The following is a 19,120-nucleotide window of genomic DNA, read 5'->3' as shown; positions in this document are numbered from 1 at the left end:
AAAACAAACGGTAGCCTTGCTTGTCAGTTATTTGCAGTGCAATTGATTGCATTCAATGAATTTTTTTTCCTCAAAGCACCCTATAATAATGTGACATTTTGAAATGGATTTTTGCAAATGGAATACAACTAAATTAAGCATTAGTATTCGCAGCTTCTGCATGAGGTTCATCCAGTTTCCGTTCTGGATGAACATTTACCCTGACGACCACAGGGTGGCAGACAAGAGCCATCATTAAAAAAGAACTGGACATTATCTGCATGGAGTTACATACAGTATTTACCAAATATGATTAGAAGATTTGGACAACTGAGGCACTGCAGCACTGGCAAAAAAAAAAAAATTAAAAAGAAGAAGAAGAATGAAAAGGCAAAGGTCCCCATGTTGCCATAAAGTATCATGTACAGACCACAAGGTGGCAGATGTTTCATCCAAACGGTCAACAAGATTTCAATTGAATACAAAAGTTCATGTTTGGGAAATGTGGGAGCACGTGACTTGCTTTCAAGTCTTTATACAATGCAATCTTGTATTGGATGTTTGTTATGTAATTGTTTCTTAGATGCTTTGTACTCAATGGATGACTTCTTCCCTCCCTCCCTCCCTCCCTGCCCCCTTCATTAATTTAGCAATATATTGTAGGCTTGCTGCTCCTGGAAATAAGTCGGACGTGATAGTACTGCTGCGGAGTACCACTGTCAAAACAACCCAGCTCTTAACCGAGGTAAGTAAAAAGCAGAGGTGGTCACAGTTTGCCAGTCCGCCCTTCATACTTGTCCAAATAATTTCCCTTTACCTTCCTAAAAAAAATAGTTTATTTGGAGCTCCAAATTGCCGTTTAAATTTCCAAAACAATCCATCTTATCCTCAAATAGATGCCCGTTTCCTGCGAGTTCTTCCCGACATTAACCCATATTCACCTTTGATAATTGCGCAATCGTCCTGCATTAGCATCAGCTCTGTTGCCAGCACAACATGTTAACCTTAGAAAAATGAAATGAAGGCACTCTGACCCACTTGTGTGACCCACCATAGGTCTCTTCACATTTTGACATTGGCTGGGGGCTCATCTGGAAAACTGTTGCTTTTACCACAAAAGCATTTTTGCCTTTGCTTACGATTGATGTATCTATTTATGAAGGTATCTTGCACTTGAATTATGTTTATTTGGTTACACCACTGCACCTGTTGTTCTCCATCGCTTGATAGGCCTGAACATCAAGTTGAAACATTTATGGAAATATGCTGTCACTTTGTTTTCAATAAAAAGGCATTTTTTTGGGCAAATTTCTGCAGGCTCAAGCTACAGTAGCTCTCTCTGTCCCTCTCTCTCAGTCCCTCCCCTCTCTCTCTCTCTCTCTCTCTCTCTCTCTCTCTCTCCCCCTCCCCTCACTGTAAAGAACACGGCGACGACAAGTTGCCGAGTTTCTCGTTCCTACATCTGTGAGAGAGGTCTAGCGCACGACGCGGACGTTTTAAGCGGACGTCCCGGTGGTGAAGCTGGTGATCCATCGCCTTTTAACTTTTTCCTCCACCTTTCTTTACAGTCGAGAGCCAATCAATCATTGCTGGACTGAGGGTGTCTCAGGTGGCTTCCCTATTTCCTCACCTGAAGTGTCCCTTAACCATCTGACACCTACCTGTGGCAGAGCCAAGCACCCGGAGTGCTGTGCCCGAGCCCACCAAGAAAAGGAGGGAAGAGAAAAAGAGAGAGAGAGCGAGAGAGAGAGAGAGAGAGAGAGCACCCGAGACTGCCTGAAGGAAGGACTGCGAGACTGTGGCGACCTGAAACATGGAGGCTACTTTGTGGAAACTTACTGTGCTGTCATTTACCTGCCTGTTGGGGTTGTCAGGTAAGCAAAATGGAATATATATAAAGTGTCAAATATACTAAAAACAATGCCATGTAATACGAGGAGAAGAAGAAGAATATGAAAAAAAAAAAACTGAAATTGTATTTTTGCTGGGCGTGCCAGTGGGTGGAGGGATATATTTAAATTAAAAAAAAAAAAGTATTTGTCAGGATTTGGGCAAAAATGTGTTAAACATGATTATGTCTTCCAGGGACGAATAATCCCTTTATAGCTTCTGCAACATTGGCTCATCCGCCACTCTCTTGAGCAACGTATTAAAACTCCTACTTTGCTTGATAACTATATGTAAACGCAGCCCGCAGCCCCCCCGGTCCGTCATCTTTCAAAAATGGGGACATGGTACAGATACTGAAGATTTTTTCCAAATGTTTTATGAACGACAAGCCATCAATTATTCATTTTGGAGGCCTGTCTGAGAAAATGATCATTTGTCTTGGTTTTTCACTGACATGATTTATTTCTCTTCAGTAAATTTCCATGTAGTGTTTTTTTTCCCCATAGACTAGATGGCAAGGTCATTTCCAACATCCTGCTGCTGCTGTTTTAACAACAAAAATCCCAATGGGAGCTTTTGTTTCATGTTCATAATTCTGTACATAGTATCATGTTTTAAGGGTGGCCATTTTGGCTGAGCAAAATGTTGCACTGATACGAGCTCGGAATGCTTTTAGAATAAACTTGTATTACAAAACGATCCAATTCTCATGTGGGCTAACTAGGACACTTAGTTTCAACTTTCAAGAGACAAGCCAGCCAGCCAGCCAGCCAGCCAGCCAGCCGGTGACTCTTAGGCATGAAAGCTACGGAGCACAGCGCATTTTCCTTGCGCTTTCTTTTGGCTGCTTAAAGTGTCCATTTTCTACACTGTTGCCAAAACAATGTCATGAGCTGACACGGGCAATCTCAGGCTGGCTGGCTTGCTCCTCCTCCTGATGGAGGGAAGCAGATCACCTGCTACCTGATTCTTCCCACCATGAGGACTCCATTAGATAAATCACCTCTGGGCTATTTTGCAGGTACAATTTACTCAGAAACGACTCTGGTCATTTACCGGCAGGTGGTGATTGAGTGTTGCGGCACACGCACATACACACAACGGGACATTGGACTCACAGTCGCTGACCTTGACAATCAGTTGTTCTGCAGGTGTGTCCGGAACAGTTAGAGACCAGGCAGGCAGGATCCATGGAGGAAGTACTCATGAATGGTGGCCTTTGGATACAGGAAGGAAGGCTCAGTGCTCCTTAAGACCATGTTGTTGACGTGTGCATTAGAGCAGGAAGTGAGCAAACGTCCTGCAACATACAAGATAAGACCTGAATTTGTGATTTTGTTCCCCCCCCCCCAAAAAAAAGGAACAGAGAATATTTTGGCTACTTCCTGATTAATATGACACAATACATTCTTTGTCACACTTGCAAGGCATTGCGTCAATAATGGAAATTAAACATTGCACAACAGTTTTAAAGACATCATGGCTAAAGCCAGATACACAATTTGTCTTCAATGATGTGGCGGGCCGTGTATGGCCCCCGTGCCCCGAGTTTGCCGCCTACGCTATAGTTGATTCCATCCTTAATCATTTATAATCCATATTTTAGCGGCTGATGAAATATGGTACTTTTTTCTGGTGGCCATAGCATCTGGCAAAAGCACATCTTCATTTGTTTTCCAGGTGGGTCCACGATGGACTTTACTTATTTAACAAGGTCAATCCGCAGAAGCTTCAAAGGCTCCATTGGGATGAGGAGGGCAAAGCTTCATTTCCCCTGCAGATTGTCTGTGGCAACCCTCAGTGATTTACGAGTGAGGGGGTTGAAAGTTATTTTTAGCTTCATGTATTTTTCTAAACACACTTGTAGGACACTGATCCCTCACCCGTTCTAACTTAGAACGCCTACTTGTCATATTCGATGACAAGTTTTTCAACCGTCACATTTGACAAATCTTGCGTCTCCCTCCCTCCCTCCCTCCCTCCCTCCCTCCCGCCCGCGAGGCTACGACGGCAGCAAAGGTCAGAGAAGGCAGCAGCGCCGTGCGTTCAATTGACAACCTTATCGCTAATTGCCTATTTCTTGGAATAATACGAAATGGATGTGTAGCAAAGCCCCTTTCCTTTTCCACTTTGAGCTGGGATTAGGGCTGTTTGAAGCCTGCAGTCAGTCCTCCTCATGTGTGTCCCCAGCAACTGGTGCAATTTTGATTTGAGAAAGGATTGGGGGATTTATTGTTACATACGTAATGACACGGAAATACAACGGCGCACTTTTTTTCCCTGCGGGCCACTTGACTCTTTCAAACGCTCGTGCCGGTAGTAATCCTTTGTCGTTATATAGTACGTCGGAGAAGTTCATCCTCGCTGTGGCGTTCTTCGGCAGTTCAAAAATATTTCCAAATCCGCTTTTCCGTCATATTGCCTGTTATTGTAATTATCTTCATCTTAAATACCTTACTCTAATTTGATCACCTTAATTAAAGCCCCATTTAGCGGATTAATGATGTCACGATATTACATGGGGAACATGGTGGTATTAGCAGAATCCTACTAAATAGGGTTTTCATATTTTGACCTCATTTTTACATCAACACTCCTGTTGAAAATAGCGGAGGTATGGAATCGAAGCGCTGCGAAGAGAACTATTGATGACTGAATCTTTGCTAGGACATCCCATCTCCATCCATGGAGTCAGAAGGAAAAGGCCTCTTCTTTGGGGTCATGAGAAAGTTACTACTTGACTTTCCCATCCTCAGACTCTGGTCTATGCACCCTCTTAAAGGCACACACACTTCCTATCTTCTTCTATTTTGGGGCTTTCTCGCTGTCTATCACTTTGATGATGTTTTGATATTTTGCTTTGCAAATTCACTTCATTAGCAGAAACATTTTTGGGGGCTCTATTGTTATTTCAAGCACATTGTTGTCATTTGACTAATAATAGTTCCTCAGGATTCCGTCTCACTGCAAAAAAAGAAAAAAATGCAATGCACACAGTTTTGGGGAAAACATAGCTTGAGCCACAGTTATAGGACAAATCTGCCGCTAGATACTAATACACAGTTGGGCGTGACAATATTTTGACTAGACCTAACGAATAACTATTTACTGCATCGGGCAACTCAATTGGCTTGTCAGTCTACTTTCAAAAGCACCGCCAGATATCAGATTTTGAATAAATATTTGAGTTCTCGCTATAATAGTGAGACAAAATGTATTTAATTATTTTTTATATTAATTTTACTATAGAAGGTTCTTTGCCCAATGAAAGAGTCAAATTCAAAGTGGCAAATGCTGAAATTTATTGGACTGTATACCTCTAACTTTGCTGTCGCATTAATAAATAAGAGATTTTACAAGCAAGAATTGTCGAGTGAGCAAACGATCCAAGCTGCCCGTGGCTTGGACAGATGTTGCAACCACAAGTCAACAACAACTGCCACCTTACATCCCTTCGAACCTGTCCATCAAAAAAAAAAAAGTTAATAAAGCCCATGGCAGACGGGAATTGAGGGCACTGGCTTAGACAACATAGGCTGTGTTCAATTACTCTTACTTGAGGTATTTCAGTGGGGGGTGGGGGGCTGATGCACTTATGACATCAGGCACATTGACACAATCCTGGATTCCTCTAGCCAGTTCATTCCTTGCTGTCGTATCGTCATGAAGCAATTTGTTTGGATAACATTTGCCTTTTTGTTTCCCTGCTTGTCATATCAAATTGCAATAATAATAATAAATGAAACAAGTAAAACATTTTGAATTATATATATGTCCATCCGCACCATATCCAAAAGTATAATGTACAAGGCAGACATTTTGTGCTGTCAACAGGCAACCAACAATGTGGAAAAAAAAAAAAAAAAAAGAGTCATTGCAAGCAGGCTATTAAGCAAAGGCCTTTGGGGCATTTGAGCTGTACTGAGGCAGAACTACCAAAGAAACACTTTCACACAATTAGATGCACCCCAAAAGGGTTTGAAATATTTATCTGCTGCATCCAAAATGAAGGGGGAAAAAAATAATATACAATGACAAACCACTTTGTTTGTTTTTAATGTGTCTACACATTGAGTGATTATTTCTAACGATGTACTTCTTTTGAATATTAAGACAGATATAGCTGAACCGAATGATCTATAAATCCGACAAACTGAATTGTCACCATTCTAAGCAAATGGAGACAGGAAGTGAGCGAGCATTCACCTCCACATAGCAAACAATAAATGATAATTGAATGTTGAAGCACAAGTCTTCATTAAATATAAAACACGAACATGGTATTGTAATTTATTTATATGGCGATGCTCTCAGATTTGGGAATGAATCTCTTAAGCACAAGGACATCCGTGTCCCCTTGAGAGGAAGTCTGTTGCCTTGTTCTTCCCGTCACACAATTTCGATGTCAAACACATTGGCCTTGAATGAGGGAGAAAAAAAAAAGTGACTGAAACCAAAAAGACTTTTTCTTGTTCGCAGATCTTCGCCTCCTGACTTTTCATGACTTTTTCCTCAAATAGTATTTCAATTTTTTTCCTGCCTCAACCTTACCTCTATACTCCAGCTAGCATGACAAATATATTTGAATTAATATTAGTCACGATCCCCCACCCCCCGCCGGCCTTCTTTTATGTTTCGGCACACGCACGCACACACACAAGCATTTCTTTTGTCTTTTATCAGTATGATTACCTTCCTCCTCCTCCCCCCCCTCCCGTCCCTCCGTGTGCTGCTCTTTTCCTATTTTTTCTTGGCAGCTTCTCCTCCTCCTTGTGCTCATCTCCATCCAATCTCTCCTGAGGGAGGGCTGCAGCTCCAGCATCTCATCAGCATCAGTGTCTCAGGTCAGCCGTGAGGGTTAGAGCACGAGGGAAGGTCTTTGTTGCACCAGTCTCTTTTTATTTATTGCCACTTTTCATTGGCCACCTCCAATGTTGGCATCTAAATGACTGTGCGTTTATCTGGCAGTATTTTTGATGAACCTCCATCCTTCCCTCCTCTTTTCTCATCTCTGACCTCACTGAGTGGTGCATGTAATTATAAGCTCTTAGCTATTTTTCTGTCATCCACAATTGCACTCTGAGGAGAGAGCTCAGTTGATGTCGGCGTTACCGATAAAGGCTGAAGGGCTTGCACAAGTGTCACCATTAACTCATAAACAATTGCTGTTTATTCTTACTTTTGTCTTATGTAGTATTCCTTCTCTCTCTGACACACAGAGAGTACAGATGAGAGTGCAATATCCTGCTTTTATGCTCCTTTCTAATTGGGTTCGACTTCCCTCCGTCCAAGGGACCACACCTCTTGTTTAAACAATAGCCACTTAAAAAAACTAAAAAATTAAACGTAACCTTTAGTCAGCCTCATGAAAAAAGAAAAAAAAAAGAAAAAAAATATGACTATTATTATGACTGAAAAATGAAAACCAAAATGACTGAATTGTTAGAACTGAAAAATGAAGAAAAGGTCATTACCGAGCTACCATGTATTGAGAAACACATCTGTCATCCGCTTACCAATCACATGGCTTTCCTTGAACGTGTGACGATATGTTATAGAATTGTGCCCATAACAATGGACCAAGAACTCCCCTGGCAGGAAAGTGTACAACAGCGGAACTAATGACCAAAATAGAATTCTTTGTGCCTTCATTCTTTGACGTCACCCCGAGTGTTTGCAGTGTGAGGGAAACTAGCTCTTCTCCATCACTCAGTGCAGAACTACTATTCCATGTAGAGAGCCACAGAAAGCCCTCATAATCTTTCCTCGTGCATGTTTGAAGAGACCCAAGTCTCTCAACTGAATGCTAAACAGGATCTATCAGGATTACATTGAGGTTTGAACTTGAGCAGCTTGCTGACTCTTACTGATATGGAAATTTGCAATAAGGCTTACTTACCACCTGAAGCTCCAAAATTTTGGTTTTCGTCAGCAGTTCTGCACTTTTATTATATATAGTGTATAGATAGTATATTTATTTATTTATTTTTCCTCTGGTAACAGTAAATGAGGTGCTTTTCCTTTTTCCTCTCAGTCCAGCGTCCCCATTGATCATTTTAACCTTCATTAGTGACTCGTCATTGCATTCACTGATTTTTTTTTTTAACCTTCCATTCATGAGGGCCATTAACCCGAAACGTTGAATCTAATGAGTGCTTGCTTGTTGTACTGTGACTCCTACACTGGATTATTTTTGAAAACATCTGCACTTCTATTTGTGTAATTTATGGGAGTCTGCGTTATCATTTGCTGCAACATACAATAGATAGAATAGAAAGGCATTGGTTGTAGTAGGCGCGCACACACACATGCATTTGTGTGCATACACACGTGCACACAAAAGCCCTATTAAGTATCTCCATCACGCTGTCATAAAAAATGAAAATCCTCATTTCAATGCAACATGTTTTTGAGGCTACAGTCACGAGTCATAAGGAAAAGAGCAAATTCAGATTCACTTTATTGAATTCTCATGCAACACGGAAGAAAAGTGGAGTCTAAAATCATGCTCGACTACAAATTTGACATTCTCTGGAAAATGCAGGCCGCTAACTATTACATGTTCCTATGAGCCAGAAAGAAAAAAATGAGCTAAAGCGAATAGCGAAAAATAATGAAGACAAAGCAAAGATTTTCTGCCCAGTCAAGGACTGCGCTGGGAGAAAAGGAGGACAAGGAAGGAGTAAGTTAAATGAAGATTGCATCAGATGGAGATTTGACTGTTTAATCGAGTCGGTGAGGATTAGAGCGGGATTATGAGGAATCTTGACATTGGAGCAAATTAGCAGGCTACAGTTAATCGGAGAGGTGGACCAGGCCTAAGTACTGGACCAGACAAGAATCTCTGTGTGCGTGTGTGTGTGTTGCACAGATGTAATGAGGTGATACACACTTGTTTATTTCTACCATATCCCCTTCTAATAAATCAATTTCATTACTTCATTTGAGTTGATGGGCCAATTTATGTCCCATATTTTCCTCATTTATTTATTTATCATAGTCCTGAGCATTTCATCTATGGATTATGTGTTTGTGGAAAAAAACGTGTCATCTAAAAGAGTAGTAAACGAGCAAACCAGAAATGAGTGCTTGCAAACTTGGGAGTGTTGCAGCCCAAAACAAATTCGAGTCCTCCCATACACGGCGCAACCAACAATGACATGGCACACACACAGTGAACATTAGCTGATGTTATATTTTCATTTTCACAGCCCGTCAATTAGAGCAGCTTTGTTTACTGCCCATGAAAGTCTGACTCGGCGCTTCATTGTAGCTGCGGCGGGAAAACATCGAAAACATCTTTTATTAATGTCTCAAATGTGTGGCAATGGGGGGGGGGGATGGTGATCACAAAGGACAGGTTGCTTATATAAGAGCTCATTTCCAGGCAGTTGTAGCACCTTGGAATTGTATCCCCCTGCTGCGTTGCTTTAAGGCGATTCACACACAGCCCCTCAAGTGGCCGCGTGTCCCCTCGAATCACGGGACTCGTGCACTCTCGCTACCTCGCCGCTCGGCAGGACTCACGAACAGAATGGCCACATCGTCTCGGGTTAGCGCACGGCGCCACGCGCACACAAGTCACCAAAGGGATTGTGCCAGTGCCATTTAGCACTGGACAAACAAATGTTGCTCTTCTAAAAGCCATTTTCCAAGAGAGGAAACAAAAGTTTCACAGCTTCTTGAATTTTGGGCAAGCGGCAAGAACACAAACTGTCTTGTGAAATATATCCATCTGTAATTTGACACATTCTTCGCCATCCATTTTTCAAATGGTTTGTTACTGTTGCTAAAAATTCTTTGGTGGACTCTCCGCCCAGAAATACTGTCAAATATGGAGAAATGGTTCCTCTTTTCCCACAATGTGTCCAAACGATATATGATTGTCATTGTACAGCCATCACAGATATCATCTTGTTAAATTCCTTTTCGGGGTCGGTTCCAAATTCTGGCTATGATATCAAATCTCTCCATCCATCTGCATTGCTTGGTTGTTTGTGGAATGTCCCTTGAAATTGAACGAGATCATTCACCCTATCCCAAGGGACGAGTGGGCAGATCAAGGTCAAGTACGTACCTTCCGAGACCCCGACAGGATATCATCTCATCTCATCTCATCACAATCGTGTGTTTGTTCACACAACTCTCTCAAGGGATGCACGCATTGGGCCACTAACAAATCTTGACAGTAAAGGGAAGGTCTCGGAAGGCGCAGACGGAGAAGGATAGAGTCTTCCATTATGGATGCTGGTTGTTATTTTCATCACAGGGGGGCTGGCTGGCGGGCGGGCGGGCGGGCGTCATTGTACTTCCTGCCCTGTCAGCAAATATGGCCATGCGTTCACAGATTGCCTTATTCCCTCCATGGCCACTAAATCCAGCCATTTCACTCGAAATGGACCTACTGGGTTCCATTAGCTGGACCTGTCTGTCCCCAAAGTAATATGGATTCTGTTGTGACTTGAAGTTGAGCTGCTTGTTGTGGCCACTTACTATTAGGCCACTCAGGAAAATGAGAGTGAGAAAGTGGCCTTACTCAGGAGTCCATGCATTATTTCACAGCACATGCGACAGGCAGGACAGCACATAGACACAATAGACAGACGCTGGGGTGTCGGCCAATCGTACGTCTGATATTCCAAAACGTACGCCAAATAACACATTTAGACAGAAGGCAATTTTGTAAAGTCCTAAAAATACATTGTTTATTAGTATAGTATATCCAAATAGCTAGCCCTTTTTTGACATGAAAAAAAGCCAAATCTAGAAGTCACATCACGCAGGAAAGGCTACGTGCTGGTTGGGACGGCTCTCTCTAGTCATGCCTGCTCGCTGCCTTTGTGTGTGTGTGTGTGTGTGTGTTTGCGTAGTTCTACTTCCTCTTTCCCTCCTGACATTCCACTTCCCATCCCAGCAGCCTGGTGGGCTCAGATAAGGCCTTCCAGAAACATTCCTTCTTCCTGATGATTCTCTCCTCTCTATCCAAGCACTCCATCCCGCTAATGTGTCAAGGAAACGCTCACTCGCTCGGAGTCGTTGCAGAAGTGATGGAACCAAAGTTGAGTTGGTCGTGAGCTGCTCAGCAAGCACAGGCTAATATTTGAGATACTAAAGTGATCTTTGGATTCAAATTCAGCGTTTGCATGTGGCCGGCCGGAACTCCGCCCATCCTTCCTGCAACTAGATCCCCACCGTCTACTTGTTAATGAGGCAAAGGGGGGGGTCGGGGGTCTGACCTCATGAAGCGAGCGTTTGTGACTTGTAACCTGTCTCCTGTTTCTTTTCCACTTGAGAATCGCACAGCTTGGTAACAGGAGTCTGGCCGTATTGTTCATTGTCCACCCCCCAAACTCAAAAGAAAAGTGTAGATCCTTCTTTTCTGCTGCAGCGCTAGCCTTTTCAATCATCTCATGGCGTTCTTCTTGAAACAGAAAGGATGACTTTTTTGGAAGATGTCCGTTTTTTCAAATCTATTTTCCTACTTGCTTGAATGAACTGTTCAAGAAAGTGGATTAACATCATTGGTGTTTGGAAAGTCAAGTTGTTAATTGATGTGGCGGCGTCCTCCTGGTGGTAACATCTCTCCTCCCCAACAGCAGATGTGATTGTTTCCTTGGGGAGCGCAGCGCGCCTGCATACCTGCAGCACGAGCTAGCATTGAACGCTGATAGGATTAGTAGTGTTGAGGCTTATAGCAGCAGAGTCCTGGCAGCTCCGCCATCCAACCCAATCAAGTCTGAGTGCAGCAGAGACCAGAGCTAAAGCCGCCGCCGCCGCCGCCATGCCGAGCGACACCCTTAGCGTATTATCCAGAGTACTTGTGGAAAGGAAGAATTGTATTCTTGCGCGGACGACATAAAAAGTGACAAATGTTACGGCTATACCGTGCTCTGTGTTATTAAAGTCCACAGTGTCATTTGTGCTGCAATATCCAATCATATTCCAGCAATGGAGGCTGGCTGCGCTAAGGTACATAATTAGAGTCACAATAACTGGAATTACAGTGTTGCCGGGGGGGTAATTTTGCACTCTTTTCAAAGAAGTTTATAATAGCGGAACCTGGTCTCCCACTAGCTCAGACCTAACTATATGTCAGCCATGACCATATAATTAAATGATTATCATTGTTGTATTTTGGTCGTCATTATAAATAGTCATGATGACCTCTGAGCAAAAGCCCTTGAATACATTTTTAGAACCTTGGCCTTTGAATTCACACGCATTGAATTGTAGGGTTGAGCAATTATCATAATCATGATTTTTTTTAAATAATATTGAGATCATGATTAATAAACTAGATTGTTTATTCATTTCAAAACATATTTATTCAACTACCAAAATTGAACTTGAAAGCACAACCGCAAGATTGTTAGCAAGTAATATGAATATATAATCAGTCTTTTTTTTTTTTCCTCTCACTAATGAGGCAACTCACACAGATGCAGCGATGAAAATATTAGCATCTGTGCCTGCAGCATCTCAGTGAAAAGAGGCGGAGCTTATTGCTCACTGGGAGGACCAGAGCGCGTCATTATGGATTGCAGAAAGTTTTATGAACAGAACCAGCAAACGTTGCTGTTGGTAAATCCTTTTGAAATGCAACAGAACCGTGTGCTTACAGACATGACTTGTTTGTGGCCCGCTGCCTCGCCAACTTACACATCTTACAGGGTGTCCGACAGAAATGAGCTGATTTGAAATAAATGCTGAACGCGGTTGTGCTTTTTTCAGAATGCTGCCGATTAACCCGATACAAGCTACTGGTCGGGCTAAGGTTGCATTCTATTTATTTCTCGACGGCTTAATGGTTCAGATGGAAGCTTTTTCACGAACGACCTGTTATTTGTTATGTACACAATATATACGGCGCTGGTGTCACACTAGCAGAATGGTGCCTTTGCTCTTATACCTGAAGAAAGTTCTTTGATATGGAAAAGAGGCTGAAACTATTTCTTTCCATTGTAAATACATTTGACTTGTCTCAACGAGTTAGTTGTACATGACTCATCCACACTTAAATGTATGTATGGAAATCGGAATCAAGATAAAGCGCGTACAAGGACAAAAATCGATATTTCACTTGGCATTTAGTTTGCAGGGCGAATGTAGATATTGCAGCACAAATTCCAAATACAGCAGGATGTTCAAACATTCCATCAGTGAGTGGAAAAGCTTCTACATAAACACATGATCAAATCTGCATTTCAAATCACAAGCAGCAGTCAAATGATTGATCCCAAGCCCTCCGCCATCTTAAACATGTTTTGCCCCTCTCCCTCAAATGGCTGCTGCTCTGTCTCCCCTTTAATTAGAATGGAAAAAAATACAATCGCATAGTTATCAGATGATGACTTTCCAGCCCTGAACCGTGTGCATGTGATTGCACACTCCTGCATTGGCCGTGATGAACAAAACAATAATAGAATTTTGAAAATCATCTGAAGATATATGCGTCACTATAATGAGATTAATTTGACATCACATGTGTTTTGGGGCTCCAGTGAGTGGGGAGATCTAGAAAATGGCCTTGGATTCATTCAAATCCCCAAAGTGCTACATTGGGATCGTTATAAAAGCTTCCTCGCTGCCAGGGCCTTCTTCGTATGATGTAAAAAATACAATTGGGACCCAATTGCTCAATCGTGCTGCCTTATGATGAAATACCTTTTCTTCTGACTATGTCAAATGTGTTGCTAAAGATGCACTGGGGAAAGAAAACAAAAAAAAGGCTCTTTTTTTAGTAGCCTCAAGTCAGGATGAACAGTACAATAGTTCATAATGGTTTTGTCAACGTTTGAATGTCAACGAATGAAGATTTAATCCACATGATATATATCGGATGAGATTTAAAATATAGATTTAATACATGAAGTCCTATTTAACAAAACGTTTCCAATAATGTCCTCATGGTACCTTGTACATCTAATAAATAGAAGCCACTGTTGACTACAAAGTCCCTGATAAGATTTTCAGAGGAAGTGACCAACCCACTCCACCCTAAGCAAAAATTGGTGCCATCAAAATAATGCCTTATCTGCACTCCAAATAAACAAATGATAGTGCCAAGCGGTTCTTGTAATCACCAGCTTTGCGCTTAAAAGATCACATGTTCACAGCCAGGAAATACTTTCATGGAGGGAAATACTAACACTTGATGTTGCACCTCCCAAAAAAAATCAGCGGGCAGGCAACTCGTGTGTACAGTACACACTTGACGCTGAAGCTAATTCACTCAACGGAGGAACGCAATGACACTTTAATCTCATTGTCAGCGCTGATGTGTCGCTGCATGTCCTCTCCCAACAATTGTACGTAGCAGCGTCCTCATTAGCAACACGTCAACTCCATTCAATTTCAAGGCATGACAGCAACAGCTCGGGAAGCACCAAGTCATTGAACCGTTGCGCTGGTCCACCTGGACAGAGAAGGTTTCTCCTGAAAGTAGCATTTTGATTCCGTTCAAGCTCATGACTCTTTCATGCTTCACGACTCCACCTCGTGTATTGTCAGCTATAATTTATTGACTTACACCAAAAAGAGCCCATCCCTCATGTTTTGATGGCAACAAGGTCTGTGCCACATCAAATTTCCAACAGGTTGTTCTAGCAAGGGTTGAGTAGAATTTCACAATGGAGGTCATACACGGCCATGTCCTCGCTGAATGCGAGTAAGCAAAAAGTGGCAGCTTCTTTCCCCGAGTTGTCTTGTTGTGTGGTCGCACAACACGTGTAAGCGCACTCGACTAAAACGTTCACGGCCAAGCTCATGTGAAAGCAGCCACCAGGACAGGTGCTGCAACAACCAGTTTACATAAGCAAAGAATTGTGTCCCAAAGCGTAAAGCTCATCTCTAGCCTCGTTGTACTGGTCCACCAGACTGCAGTTTGTCATCGCACCCGAATCGCACGGTCAAATGCTCACCTTCATGCCGTCTGGCACTTCATGGCATTTTTTCCTTTTATTCATTGACTTGATCTTTTTGATATAATCGTGGGTGGGCAAAAGCTTTCGTTCATGTCACTTAATCTTAATGTATTCACTGTCACGCCAGGCGACCTCTGTCTTACCCCAATGCTTTAAAAAGCCTTTGCCGACCGATTAAACCTCTTTTTGTCAGCATCCAACTTGATATGCGTCATTCTCGGTCATGGGTTCAGCAAATCTCCCCAAGCCTCATTGTCAAACATTTCATATTTCACCTCCCTGCAAAATATTGGCTTGTAAACGCGCGAATATAGTTTAGAGCGTCATAGCACTTAATTAATGCAATTATCTGGAGAGTTAAGCCTACATTGTCACTCTCCACTGACACTGATCTGCTTCATTTCTCTCCAGAGTGGCAAGGCAAGTGATAGCTACACCTACTCGCTTCAGATCTCTTTCCATGGGGCAATGTTGCAGTTCCATTGATCCGAATGTTTGAAACAGCATGAAGTCCATGGCATCTTTTTGGGAGACTGACAACTTGAGCTTATTTAAAGATGATTGCAACATTTGATGCCATCAAAGACTTTTGCTTCTCCCATCGCATTGCTACGTACGGTGCATGCAAGATGATGAAGTATCTTATGAAACCGTTTCAGTCAAACGTTTGCATCCGAGATTGATATTATTGCACTGACCTTCAATTGAGAGAGTGTTGCAGCTCTGCGCTGCCCCCCTCTGGATTTCCCTTTACATTACAGCCTAGGACATTTGCGCTAGAATTGGGTCAACGGACCTTGTGGTCGGATTTCTAAATGTCCTCGCTTCCTTCCCAAAACGTGAGTGTGGCCTTTTGTTTCTTTTCCCTGAAGGCGTTTGGGCGGAGATCCTGATGGCCCAAACTCAAATGGATGTACTGCAGGGTCAAATGGTCATCTTGAAGGCTTCATACAACACGGTGCCTGGTGGTGATGACTTGAGCACAAACACCATCCTCTGGAACTTTGTTTCTGACAGCACTCACCTGGTAAGAAATGAATTGGCCGCCACCAGCGCAACCGTAGAAGACGACTAAGCTCCGGAAATGTCTTTCTGCTGTTTCTCGGTCACGTTTAGGTCATCGCTTACACGAAAGACTCCATAAGTGTGGGGAGTGCTGCGTTCAAGGGCCGAGTTGCGTTCACCTCTACCATGCCCTCTCGTGACGTGTCTCTGTTCATCAACAACACCCGGGAGTCGGATTCCGGACGTTACATCTGCCAAGTCATCATCCCGGATAAACCTGGCCTCACTGCCGAGCTCAGCCTGGATGTCAAAGGTAAGAAAGGACGGAGCCAACTACGGACTGTTTGACCGATCCGATGATTCCGCACTTTGCTCTTCAGTGCCCCCTGCTGTCCCAAAGTGCACTTTATCAGGGGAACCGGTGCAGAAAGGAAACGTGACTCTGAGCTGCAAGTCCAACAGCGGCAAGCCAATTCCATTGTATAAGTGGAGGAGAACAAGTCCCACCTCGGAGGTTTTCTTCTCACCCATGCTGAGTGAGTAGAGAGCGTGTCCATCCACTTTGTGAATCCACGCCTACATGATGCTTGTCCTATTTCAATGCCATTCTAGATGAGAAGACGGGCATTCTGAAGCTGAGTAACCTGAGCAGTAACATGTCAGGGAAGTATGTGTGCAATGCCAGCAATGAAGTGGGATCTGAAATCTGCTTCATCAACCTGGAGATTTCCGACCGTATGTAAAAGTGTTACTATTATTACCATCCAGTTACAATGCAGTACTTTTGATCCAAGTACGATGTCGAACAGATCATTGACTAAATACAAACCAGCTTGTCATCTCACTTGAGCCTTTGAAACCATCTTCTGTTTGATGCATTTTATTCTCCATGTACGTATTTGTTGTGAGCTCTGATTTTCTCTACAGCCAATAAAGTTGGAGTGATTGTTGGCGCCACTGTGGGCACAGTGGTTGGCATCCTCTGCCTTTTACTCATTTTCGTGTTTTTCCTTAAGAAGAAGAAGCAACGGGACAATGAAGATGACCTGGCTAATGAAATCAAGTGAGTTGGACAAGACTGACAGAAGAGTCAGCGTAAAGTTATTGCACCTAGCTATCAAAAAAAAAAAAACTTCCAGTGGCAGTGCGTGAATAATATTAGTCAGATACACATAAAGTAGACACCAATGGAACAAGAACAAAGTCAGTCTTAGGTTGGGTCAAATGCCAAAGAATAAAAATAATCCATCCTACCGAATCCAACCAAAATCAAATGAAACACCTAATTTGATGGCATATTAACTGCTCTGATCCAGTGGCAACTTCTGGATCTCGGGGCCACTAAATGACAAGAACGACAGAAGAGATTTCAGAGTCAACCAAACTTTGCTTCACACCTTTGTCCACAATTCAGAGAGGATGCTCAGGCTCCCAAACGCGTGTCCTGGGCTAAAAGTGGAATGGGTTCCGATATCATCTCAAAGAACGGCACCTTGTCCTCCATCGCTTCCAGCCCGCAACACAGAGAGCAACACAACAACCACCACCACCACCACCAGCAGCAGCAGCAGCATTTGCAGCAGTACCCCCAGCGCCCTCCGTCCGACACGGCCTCCGTGGTCACGGCCACCGGCAGCGTAGCCGGCTACCGTCCTTCCCGCCATCAGGGAGTGTCCACCCCGACGCACTACGGCTACAACAGCGACGCCACCCTACCGCGCGACTCTTCGGAGGCCAACGGGGGGTCCCAAGCCAGACCGGAACGTTACACCCAGCTGCCGCAGGCGCAGATGCTCCCGCAAACCTTTAGCCATCCTCCTCAGTTCCAAGTCCAGGCCACTCCGCCACCTCCGCCACTTCCCTCGTCCACACTCACAGGCTCCAACTTCAGCCGCATGGGTGGGGTGCCCATTATGGTGCCTGCGCAGAACCAGGCTGGATCTCTTGTCTAATAGCCATGACCTAAAGTCCCCTTTACCTTCCTGGAAGGGTTCACCTGGAGTTCTTTTTCATGGAGGACTGACTGGGTTCTTAGTATTTAGCAAAGCTTATTAAGAGTTTAGGACTCACTCCTGGTTTAAATATTTTATTTATATTCATTACGCACTGTATGGCTAGCTACATTGTTCAATCTTTTCTACCTTACAATTTTTATATTTTTTTTATTGTGTCATTCAATTTCAACAGCTTTTATTTGTTATGTTTCCGATATAGTTTCTTTTGTTTTCGCTTCTAACCATTTGAACACATTTATTCAGCTACTTTATAAGCAGAGCACTATTTTGGGTTGCTCAGTTGTAACTTGACACATGGAGGCCTTCATGTTTTGTTAGCTGTTAAGCTTCAGCGACTCCACCTACAATTGTGAAATGTCACTTGTTAAGTGAAAAAGACAAAACAAAACAAAAGATGCCGAGCCGTTAAATGTTAAAACTATTACAAATAAATCTTGAGGGCATTGCAGCAAAGTTGTACAAACGTCGTAATCCCCCCTGACGTAGTGACAAAGTTATTTTAAGTAACCACCATTTTATTTGCAAGCAGCACAAGAAATGTAAATATGCTATTTATTTTATTTTTGTTATTGTTACAGTGAGAAAAGTATGAAAGCTGCAACAGTAATGCGGGTATAAACTGAGATTATGTGTTAAGTTATTTCTGCCTTGAACACTGGACACTGAACCAAAGAAAAACAGTACAAATACTTATGTTCATTACATGCTTTGTTTGAACTTCTTTTCAGTAAAAACATTTCTATATGGTTAAAAAAAAAAATGTATTAAATGTGTGCGGCATTGTATAAAACGATCCAATATTCTATGTTGTCTTGACACTGGCATTGTACTGGCCCCTTCTGGAAGTGAAATTGTTCATTGATTTTATCCCAACGCTGTGCAAGAATGAAAAGAAACATGTTTGATGAGAAGAACTACTTTGATTATATAAATGCAGCTACAATTCATCAAAGTCAGTATTTGAAATTTCAAACTGCATTGCGAACAATAGAATTGATTTAAAACATCTCCAACAGTATTTTTGGATGTTCTAAAGAAACTACGTTTTTTATGATCGATTGTTTTTATTTTCTTTTGAACTGAAGTGCTATCAACTAAAATGGATAAACTACTGTGGACAAACTGGAGGCCAAATGTGTTTATTGCTAACGGTGGTCTCAGTTTTAAACAAGATGTGCACTTGTATCTTCCATATTCTTCTTTGTAAAAATGCTTTGTATAATATTTTCAATTAAAAATTCTAAGAGAAGCGAGCGTGCGTGTGTGTGCGCGCTGCATCAACACAATTGACTTTGTGAGCTGCAGCCT

The 19,120-nt window shown here is 42.6% G+C and overlaps 2 protein-coding genes across 5 annotated transcripts in view; one reads left to right on the top strand and one right to left on the bottom strand.

The window, feature by feature from the left end:
• robo3 (roundabout, axon guidance receptor, homolog 3 (Drosophila)) overlaps positions 1–19,120 on the bottom strand; it is a 64,451-nt gene that overhangs the window by 44,482 nt on the left and 849 nt on the right. For all 3 annotated transcript variants that reach the window (XM_088398081.1, XM_088398079.1, XM_088398080.1), the window contains exon 2: positions 2,998–3,169. The gene's annotated coding sequence lies outside the window, so the exon portion shown is untranslated. The remainder of the gene's footprint in view (positions 1–2,997; positions 3,170–19,120) is intronic.
• Positions 1,409–19,061, top strand: esama (endothelial cell adhesion molecule a). 2 transcript variants are annotated; one of them, XM_088398085.1, is made up of 7 exons: positions 1,409–1,853; positions 15,665–15,819; positions 15,909–16,110; positions 16,178–16,333; positions 16,410–16,532; positions 16,725–16,860; positions 17,311–19,061. In XM_088398085.1, the coding sequence occupies exons 1-7, from the start codon at positions 1,793–1,795 to the stop codon at positions 17,747–17,749; spliced, it is 1,272 nt and encodes a 423-aa protein (XP_088254211.1). In that variant the 5' UTR covers positions 1,409–1,792; the 3' UTR covers positions 17,750–19,061. The 2 variants fall into 2 exon arrangements, with proteins under 2 accessions (XP_088254211.1, XP_088254209.1); XM_088398083.1 differs by having other exon boundaries at positions 17,212–19,061.

Source organism: Syngnathus floridae, chromosome 15 (genome assembly GCF_059516105.1).
Source record: "Syngnathus floridae isolate MCC-2025c chromosome 15, RoL_Sflo_1.0, whole genome shotgun sequence".
Taxonomy (NCBI): Eukaryota; Metazoa; Chordata; class Actinopteri; order Syngnathiformes; family Syngnathidae; genus Syngnathus; species Syngnathus floridae.
The sequence above is the reverse complement of the archived record's forward strand: the minus strand, read 5'-3'. Positions and strand labels throughout refer to the sequence as shown.

Excerpts from the sequence above, each read along its gene's own strand:
- esama (XM_088398083.1), top strand. The coding sequence starts at position 1,793 with ATGGAGGCTACTTTGTGGAAACTTACTGTGCTGTCATTTACCTGCCTG. Across the intron at positions 1,854-15,664 it reads CTGCCTGTTGGGGTTGTCAG|GCGTTTGGGCGGAGATCCTG; the intron begins GTAAGCAAAATG and ends TTTTCCCTGAAG. Across the intron at positions 16,861-17,211 it reads GACCTGGCTAATGAAATCAA|AGAGGATGCTCAGGCTCCCA; the intron begins GTGAGTTGGACA and ends TCCACAATTCAG.